Source organism: Pseudopodoces humilis, chromosome 22, assembly GCF_049639895.1.
Source record: "Pseudopodoces humilis isolate 2021_Gansu_Grassland_sample_001 chromosome 22, ASM4963989v1, whole genome shotgun sequence".
NCBI classification, from domain to species: Eukaryota; Metazoa; Chordata; class Aves; order Passeriformes; family Paridae; genus Pseudopodoces; species Pseudopodoces humilis.
In genome coordinates this window covers 3,573,875-3,601,810 of record NC_142221.1, presented here as the reverse complement: position 1 = coordinate 3,601,810, position 27,936 = coordinate 3,573,875, and the positions used below count along the sequence as shown (strand labels likewise).

The 27,936-nt window shown below is 49.5% G+C and overlaps 1 protein-coding gene across 1 annotated transcript in view; it reads right to left on the bottom strand.

Moving 5' to 3' along the window:
• The window catches only part of VAV2 (vav guanine nucleotide exchange factor 2), a 122,679-nt gene that overhangs the window by 14,849 nt on the left and 79,894 nt on the right, over positions 1–27,936 (bottom strand). Inside the window, exons 4-11 of the mRNA XM_005529215.3 lie at positions 20,150–20,218; positions 11,821–11,923; positions 9,563–9,661; positions 8,130–8,198; positions 7,437–7,537; positions 4,246–4,345; positions 2,912–3,007; positions 1,393–1,461 (exon numbers count right to left, since the gene is read on the bottom strand). Coding sequence (XP_005529272.1) covers positions 1,393–1,461; positions 2,912–3,007; positions 4,246–4,345; positions 7,437–7,537; positions 8,130–8,198; positions 9,563–9,661; positions 11,821–11,923; positions 20,150–20,218 — 706 coding nt within the window. The remainder of the gene's footprint in view (positions 1–1,392; positions 1,462–2,911; positions 3,008–4,245; positions 4,346–7,436; positions 7,538–8,129; positions 8,199–9,562; positions 9,662–11,820; positions 11,924–20,149; positions 20,219–27,936) is intronic.

Here is a 27,936-nt window from a genome sequence, read left to right as displayed (position 1 = left end):
TGTGCAAATCCTGCCCTTGCCTTGCAAAACTAACTACTCGAGCAAAATAAAAGGGAGCTGAATCCCTTTGGGAATGTCACTCCATCCACCCCCCTGCACAGCTCTCGCCCCAGACAGCAGCAATGTCTGCTGCCTGCCAGCACAGCAGACAGAAAGGCTGGACTTGTGATGAAAGACATCACTTGGAAGTTAAGCCTTGGTTTACAGATCAATTAAAACCTCACTGAATGGTTCCCAAAGCCCCCCGAGCCCAGTGTGGTCACAACTGCTCACACACCCTCCTGGTGATGGGGAGTAGAAGAGAGAAACCTCCCTGATGGTTATCAACATCTTCCTGCAGCAAATGCTGAGTCTGCAGCAGAGCCAGGGCAAATCTACATTTATTTTTCAGCAGTGGTGCTGGGTGATGAGGCCATGAGCAGGGTTTAACTGCTGTCACCAGGTCCAGCGTTCATCTGAGGCCACAGCAGCAGGCTGGGAATGCAACATCCTTCAAACAACCTCAGCTCTACAGAGAGGCACACAGCAGCTCTGGATGCCTGGGCTGGCAGGGATAATGGCTGGGAAGGTCACCCAACTTATGTAAGTGCCTGGAAATGTAGCACCGTTACAAAAGCTGCAGCTCCGAGGTGGAAAACAAAGTGAGCGCAAGCACAGGGCTGAATCCTGAGGTGCTCTCCAGAGGAAAAACCTGAGTTAATGAGCATCCTCCCATCAGCTTCTGCTGACATTGGATGTGGTGTGAATGTGTACGTGGGGAGACATTTCCTAGTCACAAAACATTTGGATGATTCTACAATTTGATTTTTTTTTTGTTGCTGATGGTTTCCCCGAGATTCTGGGGGCTCCAGCTAAAAGCTGAAAAAAAACAACTTTAAGGAAAGCAAACTGTTGATGCCAAAAGTCACCAGTTGTCGAAACACATCTTCTCTTTAACAAAATAAAAATTGTGGATTAAAGGATTCCCACCCAGCACCTGGCTACCAGCACACAGGGAACGCTCCACACACGCAGGCTCCCATCACTGCCATCCTCCCTGACTTGCTGATACCTCTGGAGCGCCTCCAAATCCCTCCCAGCAAAAACAAAAGCCAGATCTGGCACAGCCTCTGCACACACAACAGCAATCAGGGAAAAGTTGTGACTTGTCAACAAACCCCAGCTGCCCCCGCTGCCTTGGAGGGGGACAGCAGTGACAAGGATCTGCTGTGAGGCCATCACACCAAATGGCAACCAGTACACACAGGCATGGCCAAAAGGAGCAGACCTTGCCTTCCCTCAGGCTGTTCCTGGATGGCTTTTCCATCCAAAGTTTTGTTTTTCACAGAACAGAGGGATCCTGAGCTCTGCTGCACCCCAAACCCATCACACCCCACTCTCAACCTCCTGTACCTGCATCGCCTCCAGAGCCTCCTTCAGCTGCTGCTTCTCTGGCCGGTCTGAGGAATGGCTGAGCAGCTCCTGAAAAAGTAGAAATTAATATAAATAAAGAGTCTGGATGTGCTAGGAAAGATGCCCAGACCCTGCCTGCACTAGACAGGGTCTGCCTGAGTGTTGGCAGGGTGGTGACAGGGATGTCAGGGTGGCTGCAGGCATTCCAAGGGTGACAGCAGGGATGCCAGGGAGGTGGCAGGGATGCCTGGGAGGTGGCAGGGATGCCTGGGAGGTGGCAGGGATGCAGGGATGCAGGGATGCCAGGGATGCCAGGGATGCCAGGGAGGTGGCAGGGATACCTGGGAGGTGGCAGGGATACCTGGGAGGTGGCAGGGATGCAGGGATGCAGGGATGCAGGGATGCCAGGGATGCCAGGGAGGTGGCAGGGATGCCTGGGAGGTGGCAGGGATGCAGGGATGCAGGGATGCAGGGATGCAGGGATGCCAGGGAGGTGGCAGGGATGCAGGGATGCAGGGATGCCAGGGAGGTGGCAGGGATGCAGGGATGCAGGGATGCCAGGGATGCCAGGGATGCCAGGGAGGTGGCAGGGATACCTGGGAGGTGGCAGGGATACCGGGGAGGTGGCAGGGATACCTGGGAGGTGGCAGGGATGCAGGGATGCAGGGATGCAGGGATGCCAGGGATGCCAGGGAGGTGGCAGGGATGCCTGGGAGGTGGCAGGGATGCAGGGATGCAGGGATGCCAGGGAGGTGGCAGGGATGCAGGGATGCAGGGATGCCAGGGAGGTGGCAGGGATGCAGGGATGCAGGGATGCCAGGGAGGTGGCAGGGATGCAGGGATGCAGGGAGGGAGGGATGCAGGGGTGCAGGGATGCCAGGGAGGGGGCAGGGGTGCAAGGATGCAGGGATGCCAGGGAGGTGGCAGGGATGCAGGGATGCAGGGATGCCAGGGATGCCAGGGAGGTGGCAGGGATGCAGGGATGCAGGGATGCCAGGGAGGTGGCAGGGATGCAGGGATGCAGGGATGCAGGGATGCCAGGGAGGTGGCAGGGATGCAGGGATGCAGGGATGCCAGGGAGGTGGCAGGGATGCAGGGATGCAGGGATGCAGGGATGCCAGGGAGGTGGCAGGGATGCAGGGATGCAGGGATGCAGGGATGCCCAGGCAGGGCAGGCAGCTGTGGCTGCAGGACAGGGAACACACCAAGGGCTAGTGCTTGAGAGATCTGTTACACAGAGTTGATGGGAGGAATTTCACACATAATCAGATTATATGCAAGCTTATTTTATATTCATTAAGTGCTTCTCATGGCTGGCAAGTGCAGAATTACCCTGGGTCACCGTACTTTAGGAGACAGCACAAATATTATGTTGTATTAAGTAGCTCTAGTAATTATTTTATTTGAAGGGGAATAAATATCCCAACTCTTGCTCTGCATTTGGCAATGATTCACCCTCCACTGACAGAGGTGAAAGATGCTACAGCAGAGAGAGAAGTGCCAGTGCTGGAAAACTTACTTTTAGCAGGAGATGATACTTCAAAACTCTTTGCATTGGAACCACCAGCAGATCTTGCAATTTGAATTTCCCATCCTGGACCTTCAGTGTGCATTCCTAGGAAGGAGATCAATAAATCAGCAGTGAGAAAAGAACAGCTTCCCACCTAAAAGAAGTCTCCAAAGTCTTGAGAGTGTTTGTTTGACTTCTGTAAACTCAGTTCTGATGCCCACAGACTTAGCTCCTTGCAGCTGCCCAGCCAGGGCTGGGCTCCCACCACAGAGGTTTATCAAGGAATTAATCCCAGGGGCTAATTTACCCTAAATTACAGCCACTGCCATGCAAATGAGCTGCTCCAGCCTAATGAGATGCTGCTCATTAGAGCAGGAATGCTCTCAGAGCTGGGACAATGTCAAATGAAACCCATTTGCCTCAGCCACCTCCTGGCTGGGCCAAGCTAAGGCAGCTGATTTGTGAGGGGCTGGCTCTGAGCACGCAGCCTGTGGCTCTGGAGTCGCTGATGAGCATTAAGTCATTAAGATGAGCTAATTGTGGTCTCAGGAAGTTTTGCCAGCGCTCCGTTCGCCCAGACCCATTTCAGTGATGTGAGGCTGGCTGAGCCCCCTGTGTGACCTGGGCTGCCACAAGGGAGGGACAGACAGCAACAGGATGCTCCAGCCTTGATGTGAGACCCAGAGAGCACATTTTAAACAATTCCTAAGTGCAGTTTTATCCCTGAATTGGGTTTGCACAGGGAATCAAAGCGCGTTTGTGGAAGGAGAGCTAACGTGTGCAGACAGCCCGGCAAATTCCCATTACCATCAAGAGCAGAGCAGGAATTAGAGCTGGGTAAAAACAGCAGCTCAAACAATGCATCCCTTCCGGGGCTCCTTTGATTCCCTTAATATCTGGATCAGCCCCTATTCACACTGAGGAGGCCAGGGCAGGAATTCTGGTGTTTGCCTGGAGACCTGGGACTGCCTCTGACGGTCCCCAATGCTGCTGGTGGCTTTGGAAAAGCAGGTGGGGATGCTTTGGGGATGCTCAGGGCCTGCACAACTCAAAGAACTTGTCCCAGCCAGTCCCACTCAAATAAAGCCACTGGTTTGTTTTAACATGGATAAACTCGGGTAGGAAGGACAGAGCATAGGTCTGGTGAGGAGATAAGGGGAAAACAAGGGATCAGGACAGGACAACTCCAGCTTTGCTCCCTCTGTGGCAGCACAGACACAGTCACACCCTTCTTCTCTTCTGCTAAATCAAACATTCCCCAGACACCATTCCCAGCAGCAGCAAGTCCTTCCCAAAGCTGTGACAAGGGGGTGGGGGGCAGCACCCAGCCCCTGCCCGCTCACCTCCACCTTCTGCCGCACGTCCTCCCGGCTGGCCAGGAGGTGGTTCAGGGTGTTCTGGGCATATTCCATGTGGCTGCAGTACTTGCCATAAATCAGCAGCCTGGAGAGGGGGAAATCACAGATTTAACTGGAAAGGCTGGCAGTTACAAGCGGTTATAAAAGATATATAAATGTGTGTACAGCAAAAGGACGAGGCAAACAGCGATTCCCCCACTTAACTGCTTAGCAAAGTATAAACACTCGTTGACTGTGTGGCTTCTTGACATTTAAATTTTCAATATTTTAACATTTAGAAGTTTCCAGGGCACATGGAGGTGATTCAGCTCCTGATGAGCAGAAGGGGCTGGGTGGCAGAAGCAGAAGAGCCTGTTGTTGGAGGGTTAGATGAGATATCAGGATGAAATTTTTCCTTTTGAGGGTGGTGAGGAACTGTCAGAAGTTGTCCAGAGAATTTGTGGCAGACCCTGGAAGTATCCAAGGCCAGGCTGGATGGGACTTGGAGCAACCTGAGATAGTGGAAGGTGTCCCTGCCAAATGGGATGAATTTTAAGTTCCCTTCCAACCCGAACCATTCAGTGATTCTGTGATGAATCTATGTCACATTTTAGAATCATTCCTTCTTGAAAGAGCCACAGGGACCTAGAGATCAAGATTAATTGGGAAAAGAATGTTGTCAGAGCTTTTGGAAACACAGTGAAGCTCTGTATGGACACCCTGGGTTATAAATTTAAACACTGACAAAAGAGGGCAGTTTTGTCATGGATTCCCCCTTTTCCCTCACTTCCCTCACTTCCCTCATTAATCCTGCCTGACAGGTTTGGGTTTTCTCCCCCTTCCTGGCCATTAACTATTCTGCTGCTGATAAGACACATCTTCCATCACAAACTCCAACCCATCCATTATTTGGAGGCCTCATCTCTCGATGGAGATGACCTGGGAACCACTGACCCAGCGCTGCTCCATAAATATGGGACATTCACACACCATAGGGAAGGGAATAAAGAGATTTATAGAGCCACAGCCCCAGCAGAGCCACAGCCAATAGAGATTATTCTTCTACCTTTTCCCCCTGACAACTTCTGCACAGGCACAATAATATCTACCTTGCCAGCACGGGGAGAGCTTCAAAAAGGCTTCAGGAGCATAAATTCAAACCTCTGGCTTCCAGAGAAAGAGATTTACAAACTATTTCCTTAAAAAAGGCCCCTGCAAAGCCAAGGAGCAATGAATCATTTTGCCAGAATGTCTCCAGGTCTGTGGAGGGAAGCAGGAATTATTTGTCATGGATAGATTTGATGGAGGAAGGTCCCAAGCAGGGACTCTTGGAGGTCCATGCTCCTCTCTTGGTGGGGCAACCCTGTCTTCCCAGCGAGTTCACTTTCTCCTCCTCCTGTACTGGAATTCCCTTGATGTAAAATGTGGAATTCCTGATATAGGAAAGGACTCTGCCTATTTACATCAGTTTGCTCCAAACCCTTCATCCCAAACAATCTGGTTTTAGGGACTTCTCCAAGGCAAAACCCTCCTTGAGCAGCAGTTTCCTACAGCACTGATGTCCCCAAAATCCCCACAGACTGAAGAGAGCTTCAGATCCACCATCTCCACCTCACAGCTGGTTTGGCTCCTTCCCTCACATCTTTCCAAGGGAAGTTGTTTGCAAGCTCCCTTAGGAAAGGGGTCAGCTGGTTCACCCATCCGCACGGAACTCACCAGCTCCAAGCATTCTGCCAGCTCCCACCAGCACATTAACAGAAGAAAACATTGATTTAATGACTCAAAACCAAGCCTCGTGCTCCTGCACAGCCACAGCATCTCCCTGTCAGTGTCACCTTCAGAACTCCTCCCCTGTCCCCTCCCTGCTCCCTGTGTCCCCAGCTCTGCCCCAGGGATGGCACTGGCATGCATGGAGCTGAGCCAGGAATTAGGAGATCAGAATCACCTAAGTGAGTTTGATGAGGATTTTGAAATTATTTGCATTCTTCTTTGGAATATTTTTTTTTTTAATTTAATCCAGAAAATAAATGCCCTTTGTAACAAGAGGCCCCATGAATGATGGAAGATGTGACCTCACGGTGTGTTATTAATGCAGATGGTATTTCTGGAGTTATTGACTTCTGAATGGCATTTCTGTGTCTAGACACTGGTTTAATCACAGTGAAATAACAGCCTGGCACCATTCCACAATGAAATCACCCTTTGATTAGTACTAAGGATATTAAAGGCTTTTATCAACCTTATCTCTGTGCGCTGGGGTGCTCCTGCTTGCAGCTGCCAAAACTCAGGATTGATTCTGTTTATGAAAGAAACTTTTACATTTATTCATCGTGCACAAGGTGCAGGATGAGCTCTGTGCCAAATATGAGATTCTTTGAGAGTGAGGAATCACTTTGATCTAAGCAGGGCCGAATTTCCCCTGCACAGGAGTCACCACATCACAGCCCTGAAGGGCACTGAGGCTTTACTCCATTCCAGCTCACCACAACACAAACGTTCCCATCTTCATCCCCTCACGTGTGTCCCCCACAAACACATTGGATATTCAGTCTCCCACGGGAAGCTGAGCTCAAGGAGAATCCAGGTGCAGCCAGGGGCTTGCAGGAGCCAGGACCCAAGGGAGCCACCCCACTGAGCCTGGTGGGTCACAGGCAGCCCCTGCCCTGCCTGGCCTGGCAGCTGTGGCTGGATTTGGCTGCTTCATGTCAGCACTGAGTGATGGTGCAGCTGCCTGAGAGCATTTTGCTGTGGAGGAATCAAACCTGGGCTTCTGTCAAAGGCATTTCTGGAAACACAGAATCATTAAGGTGGGAAAAGACCTCTGAGTCCAGCCATTAACCCAGCACTTCCACTAAACCATGTCCCTGAGCACCACAGCCACACGATTTTTGGACACTTCCAGGAGCTGTGACCCCAGCACTTCCCTGGACAGCCTGTTTCAGTGCTTGACAACCCTTCCAGTGAAGAAATTTTCACTAATATCCATTCTAAACCTCCCCTGGTGGAACTTGAGGCCATTTCCTCTTTTCCTGTTGTTATTTGGGAGAAAAGACAGATCCCCACCTGGCTCCAACCTCCTTTCAGGCAGTAGTAGAGAGTGGAAAGGCAGAGAGTAACAAAAACTCTGTTTAAATCTCCAAAAATATTAACCCAAATCTGTTGAAACTGGAGCTGCCTGAAGCCCAGAATTCCTTTACCTCTCTTTGAATTCCAGGAACACTTTTGCCAGGCTGCTCCCTCCAGACATCATCGAGACATCGATGGCTCTCAGGAAACTGAAGTGCACTTTAATTAGGTCCTAAAACCAAGCAACAGTCAATATTTTAAACACATTCAAAGCAGGTGGGCAAACAGAGCCTAAAGAAATGCACCTTCACTCCTTCATCAGGCAGGGCTTTTCCCTCTTTTCGGTGTTTTTAAAGGAAGTTGTTCTAGTGGGATGCAGCCCTGACTGGTCTGGAGGACAGGGGTGTAGTTCCATCTGAGGTTAAACTGTGAGAAATGCCCAGGATGGGGAGGGAGGAGGAGATGGGATGGAAGGAGTGGAGGAGATGACAGGTTTTGACCTAGACCCTTGCAAACCAGAGTAGAAATAAATCCCTTCATCATCCAAATCATCTAAATCAGCTAAAATCCAGAGGCCCAGCCCTGAAACATCCACTAGACAGAACTGTTTTCTTACCTAGATTTCACATATTCCTCACCTTTAAAACTGAGTGTTAAAGAATGTCTCCTAAACTAGTTTAAGCTCCACAGCACATGAAAGGCTGAAGCTCTCCAAGTGAATGCACAAATCTAACAGGAAATCAGAAAACCTCCTCCTAAGCAGGGAGAGGGCTGAGCTGCTGTGAAAAGAACAAAGATTAAAGGCACAATGCCCACGATGTTACCTCCAAATTGATAAAAATAGCTTCCATGTCCTGGGGAGTCAGTACCAGTCTCAGAGGGTTCATATAGTTCTGCAGGAGAGAAATGGAAATGGGATTGAGGCACTGGAGAGGAGAGAACGAGGTTGTGCAAGTGATTTATATTTTCTGCTTCGCCAGTTGAGTTTACTTGGGCAGGTTTTAATGAGTTTAAGCACATGCAGAGGATGACCAGGGATAGAAGTGGGAGGCAGGAATTCCTGTGAATGCCTCATCCCTGAGCTCCCACAGCATTTCCAGGGGTGGGAAGGTGCAAGACCCCCACCTATGGGTGCCCACAGCCCCCTCCCCTGCTAAACCTGCTGCAGGGGGGTGAAATGCACTCAGCTCCTTCACCTCTCTTTGGCTGCACTGAAGCATCTTCCCAGCTCTTGATCTCCCTGGAATTTTGCCCTTGAGAAGGCAGTGATAATGTGATTACATGGGCAATGCCTTTCTGTACAAATTCATATTAACAGGAACATCTATCTGACTTGGGACTCCAAAAAAACCCCAAATACAACACACCCAAGAGGGGGAACTCCCACCCATCAACACCACCAGGACCTGCAAAGCCTTTGCAAGCTTTAATTGATATGAAAGCAATAATTTAACTCTTCCTTTCTACTGAACCAGAGGGCTGTGGCTGTTTCCAAGGAACGAGGGTTCCTTGGAAACATAAATGACAAATATATTGGGACATTTTCCCGGAAAATGGGAAACATTCTTCCATTTATCCAGTTTTGCTCACAGCTTCAGCAGACAGAGGGAAAGAATGGCAGAAGGGGAGGAAACAAAAGCATCAAGGGTGATCAGAAATGGCAGCTTGATTTTCATTATTGTTCTTCCCTCCTGCTGCTTTCCTCGGAGCAGGAATCACCTCCAGCCTCCATCCACGACTCCACTGGCTCGCTGAGGTGTTCTCTTTTATTTGTTTCCAAAAGGAAGGCACCACAATAATTCATCAAATCCAATTAAAACCCCGCAAATTTAGGCAGCAGAATGTTCCTTTTAATCCAATTAGCTTCAATGGCAAGTCAGCATTGCTTCAGCACTTGGAATAAAGGAATTATTCGGTGGCAATCAGAGTGATAAGAGATATCTGCAAACATGGCTCTTATCAGCAAACCCGGCCTGGCTGAGCGAGGAGTGGGAGATTCTCACCCCAGGACAGGGGGACACAGCAGGAGGATTTTCAGCCTGGTTCTAATCTACAGCAATCAGAAAAAGAAGATGCTGCTTTTGGCTCTTTCAGGCTGCACATTTGTGCTTGTCAGCCTGGGTTTTGTGGATCCCCCTCCTCTCCTGTCTTCCTCCATCCTGCCTCCTCACATCTGCCAGCCCAGGGAGCAAAAACCAGCCCAGCACAATTCATGTGGGATCCAGCGCTGCTGGGGAAAACAGGGCTCAGTTCTCACCTTTTCTATATCTTCAAGTGTTTTGTAGTATTTGGCCTCAGTTTCTTGGATTTCTAGCAAGCAACAATTCCTTTTGTCATCTTCTGTCATTCCCATTTTCTAGGGAAAGGAAAAATAAGGCCTGGTCAGGTGGTTCTAAGGGTGGTCCAGCAACCTGGTGGGGCTCCAGTTCAGTCCTCACTTACAGCAACCCAGCACAAGTTTGGAAAGCCAGGAGAGAACCACTACTGCCTTATGCTAAAGGGAGCTATTTTTATCCAAAAATATAAGGAGGAACCCTGGCTGTGTTATTAAATATGTTTCAACATGGGAAACACTGCATTTTTTGCATTTGTTACAGCCACACCTCCAAAGACACTCACTTGAAGAATAATAATAAGAGATAAAGGCTGATTTTTCCCTTTTTAAATTTTTTTGTTGCTCTTGCTTAAGATGACACAACAGATTCTGAGTGGGTCACAAATAATATGTTAGATTTATAGAAATCCCTGGCCAGGGTTGCCAGTTCTGATGATTTTAAGTAAAATCCGATAAAATGTGCTTTTTCCAAAGCCCCAGCTCTTGGGAATCACTTCTGCTCTGTAAAGCTGGGACCACGTGCTGGGAGCTGCTGCACTTGGCAGGGCAGAATCTGAATTTGGGAGGGAGTTCAGTGATGGGGTTTTATGGATCATGCACAGGAACAGAGCCCCTCTGTCCAGCCCCTCACAACTCACAGCTGGGAGCTGCCAGGTGCTTGAAACCCCAGATTTTAATCAATTCATCTTACCTGCATGTATCTAATCTGAAGCATGCAGAAATACAAGAAGCCATTAGCATCACACACTTGCTGTTGCAACAAATGTTACCCAGAAAGTTCAGGTTTTTGGCAGATATATTAAAAATAGACTCTTTTGCTCAGGGAAGGGAAAGGGCAGCTCTCAACTCCAACACTGCTCAGCAGAAAACATAAAATGGTGTGGAGATGACAGTGAAAAACTGCCAGTTCCACTGACCTTAATCCTATATTACCTGGCTGCTGGAGCTTCCCCCATTTTCCCCGTTTATGCAAAAAGTTCCTATCAAAACCTTCCCCAGGGGCAGTTCTTGGGCCAAGTGGCTTCTGCAACTGGTGGCAAAAGCCACTGGTGGGCAATGAGCTGTGCTGACTCCAGATCCAAGCACTTTGGCAGGATCAGTAGGAATATTTTGGGCCCAACTCCTTGATCCAGAGGGGGTTTTGGTGTGCAGGGAGCTCCTCCAGCTGCAGACACGGTGTGAAGGGATGGAATTAGGGTTTTATTATCTTTGTCCCAATCCCAGCCAAGCTGGGAGAGGGGAGGAATCAGAGCACAGCCATCCATGGATGCAGCCCTGCATCCCCAGGCTCAGCCACGTCCTGCCCCAGGGATCTAATTGATCACTGAACTTGTCCATTGATCCTGCTTTGTTCCAGGGAGGTGTGTGCTGTGTGAACTAGAGGAGAGTAATTAGAGTCTGAACAAAGCCTGGGGGTGGCAGATACTGGAGCAGCGGAGAAAATTTGGAAGGTCACAGTCTGGAGAAGCTCCCTTCCAGCCCTACATCAGTGCTGGGGACACAGGTAGGGCTGTGGGCGCCTTTGGGGGGTGCAAGAGCCACCAGCACCTCCCTGGCTCATCCATGGAGTGTGATACTTGCTTCAGAGCCCTTGGAGACATCACAAGTCCCTCCACGATGCTGTCCATGCCTCACAACCAGGCTTCTCCATCAGCAAAAGCTTTCCAGGGGTGACAAACAGGGATAGCTGCTTGTCCCTAACACCACTCAGGTCCCTGCTGCCCCAGAAAGCTCCAGTGTAAAGATCTTCCTGCTCTGAGCTGTCCAGGAAGGAGCAGCAGGCACAGACAGCTGCTGGATCCCTCACACACAGATCTGTCACCCTGACCTAAAAATACCGGTGGCACCTCTGGCTGACAGAGCAGGCGTGACACAGCCTCAGCAGCAAAGTCCTATTTTTAGCTTATCTTTTAGGGCTTATTAGGTCTCCCTTCCCCTTCCTCCTCCCCAAACTCCTGCAGATGACAGGCTGGGCTGGGAAACTCCTCAGAGAGCCCCTCTGGGCTGGTGCCATCCCCCTGCACTTCTTCTTTCTTAGCGCTCGGTTTCGAGGAGCGACTCGAAGCAATTCCCTTCCCTGCAGCATCACCTACCAGTGGCAGGGAGTTATTTCCTTCCTGGAATCCCCTCCCTCCCCCTCCCACCGCGGTGTAGCCGGAAAAACGCAGCTGAGTTGTTACCATGGGCTGCTGAACTTCCACTCTGATGATATCCTCGTAGATATCATCACCCTCATCCTCACAGGGGACGCAGTCGTAGATGTCCTCCCCCAGATCGTGCTCACTGCAACGAGAAGGAGAAGGGATAATAACGAGGGGATGTTCACCATCACTTCAGCAGGCACTGAGGAGGAAGGAGAATCACAATGAGAAAATTCTGTGAGAATCCATGCTCTCTGTTTTTCCCGGATCACTGCCTGCTGCGCATTTCTTTCCGCTCGCTGGAGGCTGGAAAAGGTGGAACGCTGCTCAGCACGAGCAGGGATCACAGCCAAGGATTGCTCTGTGCCCTGTGCCAGGCATGCCCACGATGCCCTACACACCACCCTGGGCTGCCAGCCCTGCCCTGCAGAGCTCTTGCTTGGCACTAATGGGCCCAGCTGAGATGGATCTGCCAGCCAAGCACCCAGCGGGACCATCTGAGCCACCAGAGCCAACAGCTCCAGCTCCAGCTGCTCCAAAGGTGCCCACAATCTCCCCTCCAGCTCCCCTTCAGGACCAGGAGCAGCTCTTGCATCAGTGACTTCATCTCATGCTCAGAGAATTCACTTTAAGGGTTGGATTTTGGTCTGCTTAAGGCTCAGGGTTTGCTCTTGATCTGATGTTGCTTTTCCTCACTGAAAAGTTTCCTTTGGGCCAAAAACCCATCCCCTTCCCCCAGCCAGGGGTGCAAACTACTGTGGGAGCCCAGATCCACTCAAAGCAGGAGCAGATTTTAAACACTCACCCAAAGTCTCTGAGCAGTAGGAGAAGCATCCCAGTCCTGATGAAACAATACCCCCGGGCTGTGCAGGACCCACAGCAAAGCCTGGACCCAGCCCTGGGCATTCCATCCAGCTTTAAATGCTCTGCATTAAATGCATCTCCAGTTATCTGAGTGAGGCACCAACTCCCACAGAGCCCGATCCCTGCTCTGATGGGCAGCTGGGTGATTTTTAATCCAGAGGATTTCCCAGAGGAGTAGGAGGCTCTCCTGGCCACCATAAGGCAATCTCATCAGACACTCAGCTCAGTGGGCAGAGGCCAATAACAACATTTACAGCAGAGAGAAACTAAGCAGCAAAATGCCACATTTTGAGGACCAGCCCCGTCACTTTTGAGCTGCCCCTGCACTTCCAGGATTCAAAGGCATCCCAGAGCTGTGGTGCCCAGGTTGTGCTAGAGGTGATGGTGTTCAGTAATTAATTATCATCTGAGCCTTCACACCCCTCCCAGGGGCTCCTCAGCCTTGGAACACTTTTGAAAATTCAGCCCATATTAAATACCAATTAACAATAATAATTCCAGTGCTTAGATCTACAGGTGCTGGCTGCTAACAGCTCCCACTGAAGTGAATCCCACAGGATCAGGACAGTGTGAAATGCTGGAATATCAAACAGCATTTGCATATTTTACGAGCTGTGTGGGGTATTAATTGCATACAAATAAATTTAGGTGTAAAGCTGTGCTCCAAGTGTGACACTCAACATCTCTCTATTACATATCAGGGAGCAGCAGAGAACATCTGCCCGCAAAACCGGGCTTTATTTCTCTGCTTAAATACAGCCCTGTCTATTTACACAAACAGATTTATTTAATAAAAGTTTGGTGATTTTAAATAAATACACTGGCATGATGTATCCATCCCATTCTTCCTGGGTGATGCATTGCAGCTGCTGCAATAATGCCCACTAATAGCTGGTGATCCATCTTCCCCCTCCCAGGCGTCGCTGTTATTATCTGCACCAATATTTATATTCTCATCCAGAGCCAGACACTCCCAGCTCCTGATGAATCTCCCTGCCCACACCTCTTGGGTTGCTGGCTGTCTCTCTATACATCATTTCCCTGGCTGGAGGGCTCTTGGGAACGTGTGGTTGGGTTGGTGTCACCAGCAGGAGCTCAGCTGGCTTTGATGTGACCAAGAGAGGGCTGGGGTGATGCTGATGGAGCAGGGCCTGCTTGCAGTGAGGGATCCCCATCCCTGGAAGAGCTTGGGAACTGCTTTGGGATACGTGCAGAGGAGAAGATGGCATCCTGAAGTGTCCCTGAGCATCACTTGGAACTGCTCTCCCACACAAGCAGGTGCCACATGCTCAGAGCCTGGCAGGGCCTGTCCCCAGCCTGGTGCTGCTGTTCCCAGCCTGGACAAATTCTCCTTTTCTCCCTCTCCAAGAAGCCACGAGCTCTGGAGCATGGTGGGCAGACACTGGGAGAAGCCCAGGTGGCAGCACGTGATGCTGAAGGGGCTTTCACAGAATCATCAGGGTTGGGAGAGGCCTTCAAGAACATCTGCTTCAACCTGAACCCAGCACCACCACAATCACCCCTAAAGCCACGTCCTCAGGTGGGTTTTGCTCAGTCTCAGGCTGAGACTGGAGAAGGTTGGATGCCCCAAGGCCTGGACCCACCTGGACCACCAGGAAAGAAATGTCTCCCAGCAGATTTGCCCACAGAAATGCCAACAGCCCTTGGGCACAAACGCCGCACCCACCACGTGGGACCACATCCTGACAGCACCTCACAGCTCCCATTCCTCTAATGAGGGGCTGAGCCTCACTGCTCCACTCCTTCCTGACAAGCCCTTCTCTGTTCCAGTTTCTGGAGTGGGGGAAAAAAAATAGGAACTATTTCTACATCCTGGGGACACCTAGAAAGACACCTCCACTCCAGAGCTCTGGGGAGAAGCACCAGAGCTCCTTAAACCCTACATGGCAGTATTACAACATCACTGTCATCCAGCATTCTGGTGTTTATTCAAACACATTCTCAGTGCATCTCTGAGGAACACCAGAGGCTGCCAGTTTTTATGGAGAGCAGTAAACCACGAGGATCAGCCTCTCCTGGAGCAGCCCAGGAGCAGCCAAGCTCCCATGGCGCTGTACGGATGTTGACATCTCTGCTTTGCACACACTGATCCTCACCTGTCCCCACACTGTTGAAAATACACAGCCTCCCTGCCTTAAAACAGGGATTGGAATGATTTTAGCCAGTGAAAACCTCAGGACACACTGAATTCAGGTGATAAATTCAGCATCCCAAGCATGTCATGGGCAGATGGAACAACTTCAGCAAGGAAAGCCAGATCACCTCGTTCCTCACAAAGAAAACCAATTTACTCCTTCAATAAAAGCAGCAGAGTCTGTGAGTTACCCGTGGGTATCAGAGCCCACGATCTACTGCTCGGATTAGGAGATTCATTGACAGCTCTGGGGTTAGGAAAGGGATTTTAGCTGCCCTTCAGAGTGAACACCAGCATTTGCAATTACTGTTATTGGGATGGATGTCACCAGCTTTGGGCTGGCAGCATCTTGCCAAGCCAGAAAAGCTGATAATGAATAAAGCTTTTCATATCTAAGGCAATTTCAGGCAAAAACAATGCTTTTGGCTGAGCTCTGCCTCACTGGCCATGCTCTGCACTAACACCCACCTGGTCAGGCAGGAGCCGTGCCAAGGAGCAGCTCCCAGAACACAGGGACTGGTGCCAGGACGCTGCCTTGGAGCGAGGGAAAGGGAAGCAGCAAGTCCATGGAATCACAGAATGGCTGGGCTTGGAAGGGATGATGGGCACAGACAGTCTGTGATGCCTGATAAATGGCATGCAGCAGATCCACCATGCTGAAGGAACTCTGCACACCATCTTTGCAATGACACTGGGGGTAAGTGGGAAAGCTCTGATGGATTTCAGGGCCACTGAAGAGCCTCTCCACCCATAAAAGCTGCTGTGGGAAGCTGATGAGTTTGTACCAGCCTCAAGAATTCAAGGACAAACCCTCATGACAAACCCACCACACCAAAACTCTGTCCAAACCACCCTGAGGAAAGAGCCAGAACCGCCAGGAACAGCAAAAGAAGGAGCAGGAGGGGACAGAAGGAGCTAAAATAAGACAACTAAGAGACAGCCTCAAATTTCCAGTCCTGTCACCAGAGTTAAGAGCCAGAAGATTTCAGAGCCACCACAGGCCCAGGCTGGGATGCATTTGCAGGGTCTCTGCCCAGCAGCTGTGAGGCTCCAGTCTGTCCCAGTAATCCCCAATTTCTCATTCTCCCTCTGCACTCACAGCTATAAATACAGTTCCTCCAACCAGCCCCCTCATTCTGCCAGAGAGGACAAGCAGAACCCTAAATTTGCAGCACATCTGGCAGGCTTAGGTTTCAGGGTGAGGGAGTGCAAGATGTGCAGCCACAGGACTGGAGATCTTGCAGGGTTTTAATTACTCAGATTGGACTTGGATGGAGACACTCATCTGGAAAGAGCAGAATCCTTTTCCCGTCTATTCTGCTTGGGTCTTACATTCCCCATTCCGAGTGGAATATTCTGATCCCAAGAAAAAGCCTCTCACAGTTACAGCCACCAGTATGATCCTAGAAATCATACTGCAAAAATATGATGTGTAAAAATCAATATGAGTGACACAGAAGGACAGACACCTGCACCACAGGGCCATTTATTTGAGGGGCTGTTGTGCCTGGTTTGTCCAACACTGCAAAAATAATGAGAAAAGTGGCAGCTAACTTATCATCTCACCTTGGCTCCTGAGCTTGTTACTTTTATTAATGCATTTGAGAAATTCTGCTGATCACAGCACTATTTTGGAATATGTGAGGGGGGCAATGCTGGTGACAGAGTAGTGAGAGAAGCAGGAGAAACTTCAGCAAGAAACTGAGCCCATAAGAGGCATCACTTGAGAAACTGTGGCCTAGCAGATCTCCTTCCCCCCTTTTGAGGAGGGAAAGTTTGGGAATACACAATTATCCCAGTAAATTTGTCAGGGACAAATTCTCAGTGAGCTGCAGCTCAAAACAAGAGCAGGGGATATTGACATCAACCTGTGAGACAAAGCTCTCCAAGCGTAGGGTTTGGTGGGGACCTGCTCTGCCCAAAACACTTATTTGGTCCTTTATGCAACTACAACTCCTCAAAAAAAAAAGAGAAAACAAAGGTAAAAAGTTATGCAAATTAAATGTTTCACATCAAACCATTCACAGAACTTCTGCCTGACTCTGAACTCTTCAAATAGCCAACAAATAACCCAAAATCTGCCCTGTGTAATCTACCTAATTGTGTCACTGCAGAGGGACAGTGCCATGAAGTGGAGAAGGTTCATCATAAAGAAGGCTCTGGGGATATAAAGAGGGCCAGGATTAATCACTCTTATAAATTTAATGAGACAAAATAACTGGAGAGAGCCCAAGTGGCAGCGGAGAAAATTCAGGTGAAACGTTAAGTATAACTCTGAGGTACCAGGGTGGTTTGGAGCAGCTGAAAGAGCCATAAAGGGGGATGGAAAAGCAGTTGGCAGGGCAGTAAGGTGGATAATTGCCTCCTGACATCAGTTCCCAGCAGCCACAGCCATGTGGGAAGCAGCAGCTCCCGTCCCTGGGGATCTGCAGGAGCATCCTCAGGACAAGGGTCACTGATCTACCCCTGACATGGGGGCACAGGCTCCAGAGGATGAACCCACACGCTGCTGGCTGCAACACCCAGCTCATTTCATGGACAAACTCCCCCCAAACCGGCTGCTCCAGGGTCTGGCATGGAGCAGGCTGGAATAAATCAGGCAGCAGAGGCCAATTGTGCCTTTACTGCTCCTCACAGCATTGATCAGGCACCACGTGCAATGCGAGCAGCCCTTGCCATCTGCCCAGGCTGGCTGCAAGCTGCCATCTGGCCCAGGACACAGCAAACCGAGGGGCCAGAGGGCTGAAAACAGGGAATTTGAGAACTTCCCAGCTCCCCTGATAGCCTTTTAGCTTCCCTTCCCCTTTCCAGCACCAATTGTTTGAGACCTTTTTAGAACTAAATAGCTGTTTCCAGGCAATTATGTTCCTTGATCTGCTGGCTGAGGATCTGTCTGGAGCTGGAATTAATCCCTACAACATCCCAAAGGTGAAATCACAATGGGGTCATCAAGGCTTAAACATCCTTTAAACACACCAGCACCCCATGATTGCACACCCAGCTTCTTCCTGCATCCCCTGTCCAGCCCTGGCACTGGTTTTTGTCCCACAGCTCCTCTGTGCTGAAAGAGTTCCCAGGATAAAGGTTTTCACTCTTTAGAACATCATGGGGACAACAGGGACAAAGCCTGGTTCCTTCTGCCCCCGAAATCAACACCTCCTTCACAAATATGTTCACATTTTAAAGGCTCTGCAGCACAGGAATTCAAAATCTCAACCTGGGGACACCAAACTGCTCCACTTAAGTACCTGCAGTTGGAACGAAGCATTCTGACAGTCTCCAAAAAAAACCTCATTTACCAGCCCCCAAAAAACTCAGTGTTTATCCTGAGCTCTTTCTCCAACAGCACAATACCCAAAGAAAGCTCCTTTTGAGGGATTCCTCCCTCCCAGGGTGAACTGGTGGCACAGAGCCCACCAGGATTGTCCCTCCACACCCACCCTTGTCCCTCTGAGGCCTGTGGGGACAGCAGAGTGGCACCTTGAGGTGACAAATCCCCGCAGGTTTTACAGGCAGGGCTGGAGCAGCTCCTTCCACACGCTGGGTCATTTCCCTCCCTGCCTGCTGTGGAAATCACTTCCTTGCCTCCAAAAAAGCATTTTGGCTGCAGCCACCTCTTGCCGAGGCTGCTGGATCATCAGCAATGTTAAAGGCAGAGATGCTGGATGGACTGAATCATTCCCAGCAGTGAATGCTGCCCTTGTTGAGCTGTTTGGAGAGGGCAGGAGATAAGAAAGAGCTTTCTCATTAGTGCCACAGGCTGCCAGTGCCTGGCAGCAGGGCCCGGGGCACACCACTGGGACTGGCACATTTCCAGACAGAATTCCCTGGTCCATGGGAGGAAGGGCAGCAGAAGCAGCAGGACTCATGCTGAGGGGTTCTCCAGGGTGTTTTGGGGGATTTTAGAGCTATGGGTGAATTCTGACACCGTTTTGTAGGCCGTGTTTCCGTGCACTGGGAGGGCAGGCCTGGCTGGAGGAATTTGTGCAATCCCTGCTGATTTCAACGTGCCTTTCCCTCACCAGTCCTAAATCAGGTGTAAAAAAGAGGATTTTACAGAGAATGGGAAAACAGGGAAAGTTAAATGTTGGATATCTGGGACGGAACAGGGAAATCAGTTGAAATAAACCTCCAGGTTTTCTGATGGCCTAGGCCAGCACTGCCATCCTCACCAGCACTCTCGTGAGAGCCCCCACACAAACCCCTCTCCAATTAAAACCACACCTGTGTGTGAGAAACAGGAATTTTAAACCCCAATACTAAAGGGATTTTGAGAACTTTTGGAGAGGGGGCACAAAAAATGCTATTCTTGAAAGGATCCCTTTCTTAGTTAAAATTTTATTAAGCTGCAGCTGCTGGGAGCCAACAGCAAGCAGGGAATTCCAGGGTACTCCATTCCTTCTGCTGGTAATTTATGATTTACTTGTGTAATAACTGAAGCCATAAGGAACTCATTGGATTAAGGAGTCTTATTATTTATGTTGTGGAACAATAATATTTAACTGCATAAAGCCACATACCCACTCATGCAGTCCATCCCTCTGTATGTAGCAGACTGCATTTCATAAGCAAAACCCTGGATTGATGGGAATGCTGCCATTGAATTCCAATAGTGCCTGCACTTCACCGTGTGTGTTGTAGTTCAAGGTTGATTTTAAAAGCCTTTTCCATCATCACCACAGGCAGAAAAACCAGATAAACACAGACAGAGACAGCAGCAGCATCACCCCACGTCCCACCACGGACAAGCAGGGTGGGTGTCACGGCAGGACGTGGCTGCCAGAATCCTGGAAGTGTCCAAGGCCAGCTTGGATGGGCTTGGAGCAACGTGGGATAGTCAAAAGTGTCCCTGCACATTGCAAAGGGGTGGAATGAAATGGTCTTTAAAGTCCTTTTTAACTCGAACTGTTCTCTGATTGCCCCAGGGCCTGCTGGTATGGTCCAAAATCAGACATGGGGGATGCAGCTCCATGTGCCAGATCCCAAAAAATGCCATGGGGGGAAGCAGCTCTGTTCACAATGGGCACCTCATGCCCAGAGCCAGCTTGGATCACCTCAGAAGATGAATTATGTCCCAGGATTTTGGGATTTAGGAGGAGGAGGGGATCCCCTGTGCTTGGCCCCTTTCACCCCCCATCCAGCCACTCATCAACTCAACCTGATTAGAAGTGACACCTCCCAGGGTTTTACATGAGAAAAAGATGGACTTTTGTCAGAGCACAAAAATCTCCTGGCCAAAGGATCAAAGCAGCTGTCCTGGCTCTCCCAGCCCTGCTGTCAAACTTTATCTGCCTTTGCTGGAAACCCACGGCAGCTTTTCCCCTCCCAGGAGAAGGTGAGGCCACTCACTCCGCCAGCTCCTCCAAGCTCCGGTACACGTCATCATCATTTTCCGTGGTCTCCTCTGAAGGGAAGGGCCTGGGAAGGAAAGGAATGACAGGGTTATGTTGGTGCCTCACCCCTCACAGCAGAGCCCCTGAAGTCAGCCCAGCCCTGAGCAGCACAAGATATTCACTGTAAATCCATTTTTGTTCTGGAATGGCACGATCTCTGCTGCTTCCCGAGGGCAGAGCTGGCAGGGCAAGACAAGAATCCAGGTGGGGAGGCTGGCTGAGCACACAGGGCAGCACTTGGGCACCAATATGAGAAGCTGCATGGTCTGACAGCCCCTCAGAGCCCCCGTGGCTGAGCCCTTCCTGCTGAGCTGGTACTGCACAAACAACTCAGGAATCTGAATTCCAGCCTGGTGCTGGATTTGTTGGGATAGAAAAACATCTCCTCCTGCAGTGATGGAGCCTTTCTACCTGTGAGCTCCTTCCCTGCTCAGCCAGGCAGGGCTGGGCACTCTGCACTGCTTCCCACTGGCACCTCCCAGCAATCCCACTGGAATTAATGAGTCCTTATGAACCCCAGCCTTCCTCATCTGAACAACTCTGTGACAGCTGAAAAAAGTTAAACCCCTGGAGAAGAGGCAAAGGACACCAAAAGGGCAGAAAGAAAGGAGGGGTGAAAGCAGATTAAAGGAGTGAGGAAGGGACTGGGGGGAATACAAGAATTCCTTGGCTCATTCTGAAGCAATAACCAAATAATCTATGGGGGAGATGAAAAATACTGTTTTAATTAAACCCCACGTATTATTGGTGGCACAGGGCCAGGCTGGGCTGTGGCTCTGCTGGGGCTGGGCATCCCCACGGGCACAGCCAGCCCTGCTCCAGCCCCAGCCCAGGGACATGGAGAGGTGGCAGCAGGACAGCTCTGCCCATCCCTCCTGGACATCCTGGAGAAGGCAGGTGGGGCTCCACAGGGATGGGATGCTGTGGAGTTGCAAAGCTGGCTCCATGTGAACCTCTAACTGCCCTCAAGAGCAATTTCTTCCTCTTTCCTCCCGCCCTCCCTGCCCATGATAGATTGCTTCTCCTGGAAGATTTAATATGTGGCCTGCTTAGCCCCCAAATTTGGTATTTTTGGATCCTTTCACTGGCATTAATTTGCTTTCTCTCCTGGGCTACACCTCAGCCTTCCTTCAGTGAACAGCTCTAGCCCAAGCATTTTGAAATAGTGCTGAGAGCTGCAGCGAGTTCAATTAAAACCCTGGGCAGAGTCCAGGAGGGGAAAGAGCTATGGTGACCCCAGCCATGGAGCAGCACAATTCCAGCTATCTCAACTTTGCCTTTGCAACAAGGAGCACCTCAGGTGTGTCCAGCCACGTCTGTTGGGGCAACACTGGTGGTTCAGATCTTTTCCCCAGGACCAAGATTGATGAGAGAGAAGCTGTTTGCGTATTTGGGCTTAGGATGTTTATTTTTCCTTATCTATATTATATATTTACAGAGTACAAGGAACTATGTAACACTAGGGTAACAAGGTACAAAATGGCTGGAGAAGTATCTCTTCAAGGTCTTTTAAGTGTCAACCCATCCAATAATGAAATGCCAAGTAACTTATTTTCATTAATAACCCCATAACCTGACACCTGTGTCCTGCAATGTGGATTCTTTCATCTAACCCCTTAATATCACCCAAAAACCCCAGAAGAAGAAGGAGAAGGAGAAGGAGAAGGAGAAGGAGAAAAGGACAATGCCCTAAATCCTCCATGTTGTCTCTTATTCACTAATATAGCTTAAACCCTAAACTCTTTCCCATCCAGTGATTTAATATAATTCTATCTAACTTACACACTCACATTCCCAGTTTCTCCACTTAGTTCTAGAAGCTTTCCCCGTGGTTTTAAGTTAAACTCAGTGTTCTCTTAACAATCAGAGCCTGTCAGCACAGATAAGGTAATATTTTCTGTGCCTCTGACTCCAACACACCTCCATGTGCAAAGTGGCAACATGAGAGGGAGAAAGCCAAGGGATGCAAAGCTCTGGCAAGAAGGCAGAACTCAGAGGTTTAAACACTTTAAACATCACTTGTTACATCAACAATAAAAAGAAATCCACCACAAGGCACAACCTCTTTCTTTTACGTGCATCTTCTGTTCTTAATCTTGGATATTTCCTTCCCCAGCGCTCACCACACCAGAGAGAAAGGAATAAAAGAGCCATAAAGAATATTAAAATCACATGGGCACATCTCTAGCCATAAATCTGGGCTTGAGTTGTAATTGGCTCTTGTGACACAACCCAACAAGACAAGGAGGCAGAAAAGGGAGAAAAATATTTTCTAATCAGTTTCATGGGGATGCAGCTCCCTGGCCCTCCCAGCTTCACCTTGACCACCGGTGAGTGAAAGTCAGGGCAGGGGAGGAATTAATAACCTGTGTCCCTGCAGCAGCAGCTAATGGCTAAATAAGGACTCACAGAATGCAATTAGAGGGAGAAGTCACACCAGGGTGAGGGTTACTAAATGAACCATCCAAAATCTGGAGCTGAAGGGCAGCTTTTGGGACAAAGCCTTGGGTTTTTCCTTTGTTCATCCTTTGCTCTTCCCCAGGAGTTCTAAGTGCAACAACACAATTTAACTTAGCTCTACCAAGAGCCACTATTTCAAATGTCTCCTTACTTTTGACTTAAGCTCCCTTATAGATCAATTTAGGTTATTTTTTTCTCACTGAACACACCTGAGCTGGCTGCAGACATGGATTTGATGTGGTGGAGAGCTCTGCTCTCACTCCCACCCCACCAGATCCCTATCAAGGCAGCACAAAGAAAAGCCAACTGGGAGATCTCTTAACCCAGTTTTTCTCACAAGCACAGGGGTTTCACCGAGAATGTATCACACCCTTGGCCCCAGCCATGCAGGGAGCAGCATCTCCATCCAGGTGGGTGAAGGTGCTGCACCTTCCCCAGCCATGAGCTCCCCAACAACAAAAAAACTGGTTTGGGACCAATCTCTGATTGAAAAAAAAAATATATATATTTTTCTTTTTTCTCTGAGATTTTTTTTTTTTTTTTATTAAAATGTGTAAAAATGTTGTCAGTCAAAAGATCTAAAAATTCCCTGGAAAAGTGTTAAAGACCTCCAGGCACATTGCAACTTCATGTGTAAGAGCTCAGTATAGCTGGGAATGCCCAACAGTAAAGGAGTACTTTGACTCCACTGAAACCCAACAGGTCTGCAGAGATCCTGGTTTATTAAAATTCATTTGAAAATGTCTCTTATTTCATATCTTTAGCTAAGCACCAGCTTTTTTTCCTTGGCCACCATGTAAAACCACCTGCTGATCCGTCCATCCTCAAGGGCCGTGCCTGGGCTGCTGTGAGCCCCAGATGAAAAGCAAAAGCCCCCAGTGCCATCAAACAGAGCTGCAACAGGCTCTTAAGAGATAATAAAGCTCCCAAAGCAGATTCCTTCACAAGCAAACCCCACAGCACTCCACAGCATCGCTTTCAGAGATCAAAGGAGGGAAGGGAAGTGGGATCGATGTGATGTGTTTGTTTTAGAGCCGAAAAGGGAAGAAAAGACCAAGCAATTTGTTGTGGAGTTTAGAGTGAGCTGCTCCTCTGGAGGGCAGGACTTCCAGCACATGATGCTGCTTGACATGTGATGCAAAGTACCCCCTTGATTTACAAAACATTTTGGCTTTCTGGATGTCACAGAGCTCCCTGCAAATGGGACACAGGCAGAGCCAGCCACTGCCACAGCCCATCACCCACAGGGACAATCAGTTCATACTTCACCAGGCATCTCATGCAAGAAAAAAACCCTCCCTCGCTCTCAGGTTGCCCCATGATCCCTCCCACACCACATCCTCACCATCCATCCCTGCACAGGGAATCTCTCAGAGCTCCCTGGCTGCTCCTTCCTCTGAATTATTTAAAGGGAAGAGCCAGGTAGGCTGCAATTCTAACAGCACTAAACAGGGAGCTTTATTTATTTATGAGCATATCTCAGCATCTGGGCTGCCTTGTCCTAGCAACTGAAGGCAGCTCTTCACCTCTGCAGAGAGCAGGGATGAGGCAGCTTCGGTCTGATCATTTTGTACACCATCATCTTGGCCTCAAATCCACGTGGGACAGAGCAAGGAGGACCCAGCACGGTTTATTTACTGTTTTTCCAGTCTCCACTCTGATTTCTTGGGGTCAAACAGCAGTCCTGGGAACAGCAAGCCTGGTGAGAAGCAGAGAGGGAGGAAATGTCCCACTCAGGGCACTCCATCCCAAGGAGCTGTTCCCACTTGAGGCTGCTCTCAGTGGAGATGCTTTGTCAGGCAGATCTGCAAGGAAGTTTTCCAGCCTTGTGCTAACACCCTCAGGAGTCTAAAGGAGGTGATTTATCCCTTTCTGGAGGGGGATTCCACCCTCCCAGCACCAACAGGATAATCTCCCCCTGTTTTCCTAAGACCAGGGATGACACTTGAGTGTTTTAAAAAAGCAGGTGGAGCGTGTGACACCCGGGAAACCTGAGCTGCTCCCATCTGCCGTCCCTTCTGTGAGGGATTTCTCCCGTAATGGGAAGGACCAGAGCCTCAAGCTGGTGCAAAGGAGTTTCTGCAGCTCTGCTGGGATGGACAGGGCTGTGCTGAACCCTCCTGGCAGAAAAATATTTCCGTGGTGTGGAATCTACAGTCTGAAATTACACCCTGCAGGGCTTCCAGCTCCCCTGGCTGGGTGTCCAGATCCCCCTGATGTCCCTGTTTTGAAGGAAAAGTCATGGCAATGCAAAAGAAACCCACAGGACGCTGATTTCACCAATGTTTTGGGCTCCAGGCTGTGTTTCCATGGGAGTTTGGGAGTGGGGTTCTCAGCCCCACAGCTCCTATGCTTCCAGAAAAGTCCTTCTGTCCCACTGCTGAGGTTTAATGCTGCTTCAGTCCCAACATTTTAGACTTTGGCTGTTCCCAGGACATCATTTTGGTAGTTCCAACCTTCCCCTTTCCATTTTTTGTCCTCTTTTTCTCCAGGAGGATGAGTCACTGGGGATCACCCCATTCCTGTGACTGTGCCCCCTGTCAGCCATCAGTTCTGGAATCCTGGGCCCACCACCCTGAGCACTCCTGGGGCTGCCCAAAGAAAATAATTTCTTCTTCCAAGACTTTTACACACCACTGAAAACGCTTCCCTCACTGGCTTCATGGAATTAGGCAGATTAAAGCAGCAGGAATTCCCCAGGAGGTGGCTGTGAGCTGACCAGGGACCAGCACAGAGGTGAGAGCTGCCTCTCCAGCCCTGTCCTCATTCCAGCATCTCCAAGATTTGGTTCCCATCCGTGAAACAGGAGCAGCATCAAGCAATGATCTTGGTCAAGTGCTGCGAGATAAAACCACACTATTAATGCCCTCAAAATCCATTTATATAAAGCAGAATAGACTCAATTCTCCCCGTGCAGAACAAGACACATCAGAGTATACCAAAAGCTGCTGAATTTAATTTAAATCACACTTTTCTGTTACATTACTCATCTCTGGAAAGAAGCACCTCACGTGGCACCAAATTTTAGACACGTCCTCTGAAAAATTACAGTTTGCTTTTATTTGTGGTCTGGAACTCGCAGAAATTCTCGCAAGATGAATTCTGATGGAAATTCAGCAGGGAAAGAGCGAGTTACATCACCAGCAACACAGAGATGATGATGATGATGATGATTTTTCAGACAGCACCCAAGGGTGAGCTGCAGGCCCTGCTTTATGCTCAGCTCCAATCTGAACTGAGCATTTCTGGAGACGAGAAGACAAGAAAATAACAGCTCGTATAATTTTATGTTTCAACACATTATCGCCTTTTTAAAAGCTCCGCGTGTACCAATGCCTCGCTCGAGCAAGAGGGATGATTTTCTCCTCACTTCAGCTCCACATTGATGAGAACAGATGGGTAAAATCAAAAAGGGAATCCAGAAATGTCTTTATTGAAAAGAAAGGGAAAAAAAGGACCCAAATCCTGTGGGGTAACAGCACAACCAACCATGAGGGAATGAATGATTGTCCCAGTAAAGACCTGGGATGCATCCCATCATCCAACAACATCCACTGCCTCACACTGGAAAACACAAATCCTGAAATCCCTATTTTTAACTTGCAGCAAAACAGCACAAGATCTTTCAGCACTCTTGAGTTTTTCTGCTGTACCTGAGCAGCTGCCATCCTATGAAATGTGTGCCAAGAAAAATAAAATAATTATGAAGATCATAATTTTGCCTTTTTCTGCCTGATTCCAGCACCGCTGTCTGCAGGGAAAGCACCACCAGCACATCCCAGCCAAGAGGGGCCCAACTGTGAAGCATAAACCAGCTCCAAACAGCCCATTCTGAGGGCCACAATGAATCCCTTCCCCAGTGAGGTGCAGACCTGGGCTGTCCCAGAGCATCCCAGTGCCCCTCTCCAGGCACAGCCCATGGCAGTGCCCCTTTCCCCCAGTCCCCTCTATTGGACCAGCTGAACCTGGAGCCCTTCTCCATCCTTGGAACATCCTTGGGGCAAGAACTGCATTTTGGGAAGACAATCAGAGGTGCTGGGAAGGTCCCCCAGGGTGGGAAGGGACACAGGAGGAGCCTGAGGGAAGCACCATTGCCACAGGTGACCCCAAAGGCCAGCAAGCCCCAGCTGAGCCCAGAGCTGAGCTCCTCAGAGCTGTGTCTTCACTATGCAAAGCTGCTGCTGGGGAGGGGACAGAGGAGCTGCCTTTGCTTTGTGAGCAGATGCTGACGGGGTGACCTCAGCATCCCCCAGCCTACCAAGCAGCCCTGCAGGAAAACATGTCAGGGATATTTTTCAGGCTCTCTGTGAGGATACAAACTTGCCAAAATAAATGTGTTAAGAACGTTTGTTTTTTGTTTTTTTTTTCTTAAGTGGGAAAGGAGCTGCTTTTCAGCCAAGGATTCTGCTTATCAGCACATGGAGGAGCTTGGTGGTGACTCCTGAAGGTTTGGTGTTGTCACATGAAATCTCCACACAAAACAATCTCCACCTGACCTCCTGCTTGTGAGGTTTGGAGCTTCCCTGAGCTTGTGCTGGTGACCAGTTCCAAGACTGGTCCCAGTTCCAGGAGAGCTCTACACAGCAGCTGGAGCTATTTCCAGACACGGATCCTCCCACAATCTTCTCCATCCATTTTACAGCAGCCCTTAAAGTGTGTACAAGGAAAAACACAACGGCAGTAAAAGAGTAACGGGCACAGTGCAATTCCAGAGAGCCGCTGGCAGGGAATAAAACAGTCCTTGTAAAACCAACCTTCAGGAGAAGAGGTGCCCTAACAACCTCCTCACCACAAGACACTTGAGGACTTAATTGTTAGCATCTTTAATTGCTTGCCATTTTCACACCCAGCTGGATCTGCCTCCCATCCCCAGGGGCAGGGGGGGAGCAGAAACCAAATCAGATCTGCAAGAAGCCTCCAGCACGCTGGAGAATCCTTGCAAAGACCATAGAAGTGGGTCTAGAGGAGGGCAACGAGGCTGGTGAGGGGCTTGGAACACAAAGCCCCTGTGAGGAGCGACTGAGGGAGCTGGGGTTGTTCAGCCTGGAGAGAAGGAGACTCAGAGGTGACCTTATCACTCCCTGAAAGGTGGTTGTAGGCAGGTGGGGTTGCTCTCTTTCACCAGGCAGCCACTGACAGAACGAGAGGACACAATCTCAGGCTGTGCCAAGGGAAATACAGGTTGGATATAGTGAAAAATTTTTCACTGAATGAATAATAAATTACTGGAATGGCCTGCCTGGGGAAGCAGTGGAGTCACCATCCCTGGATGTGTTAAAAAAA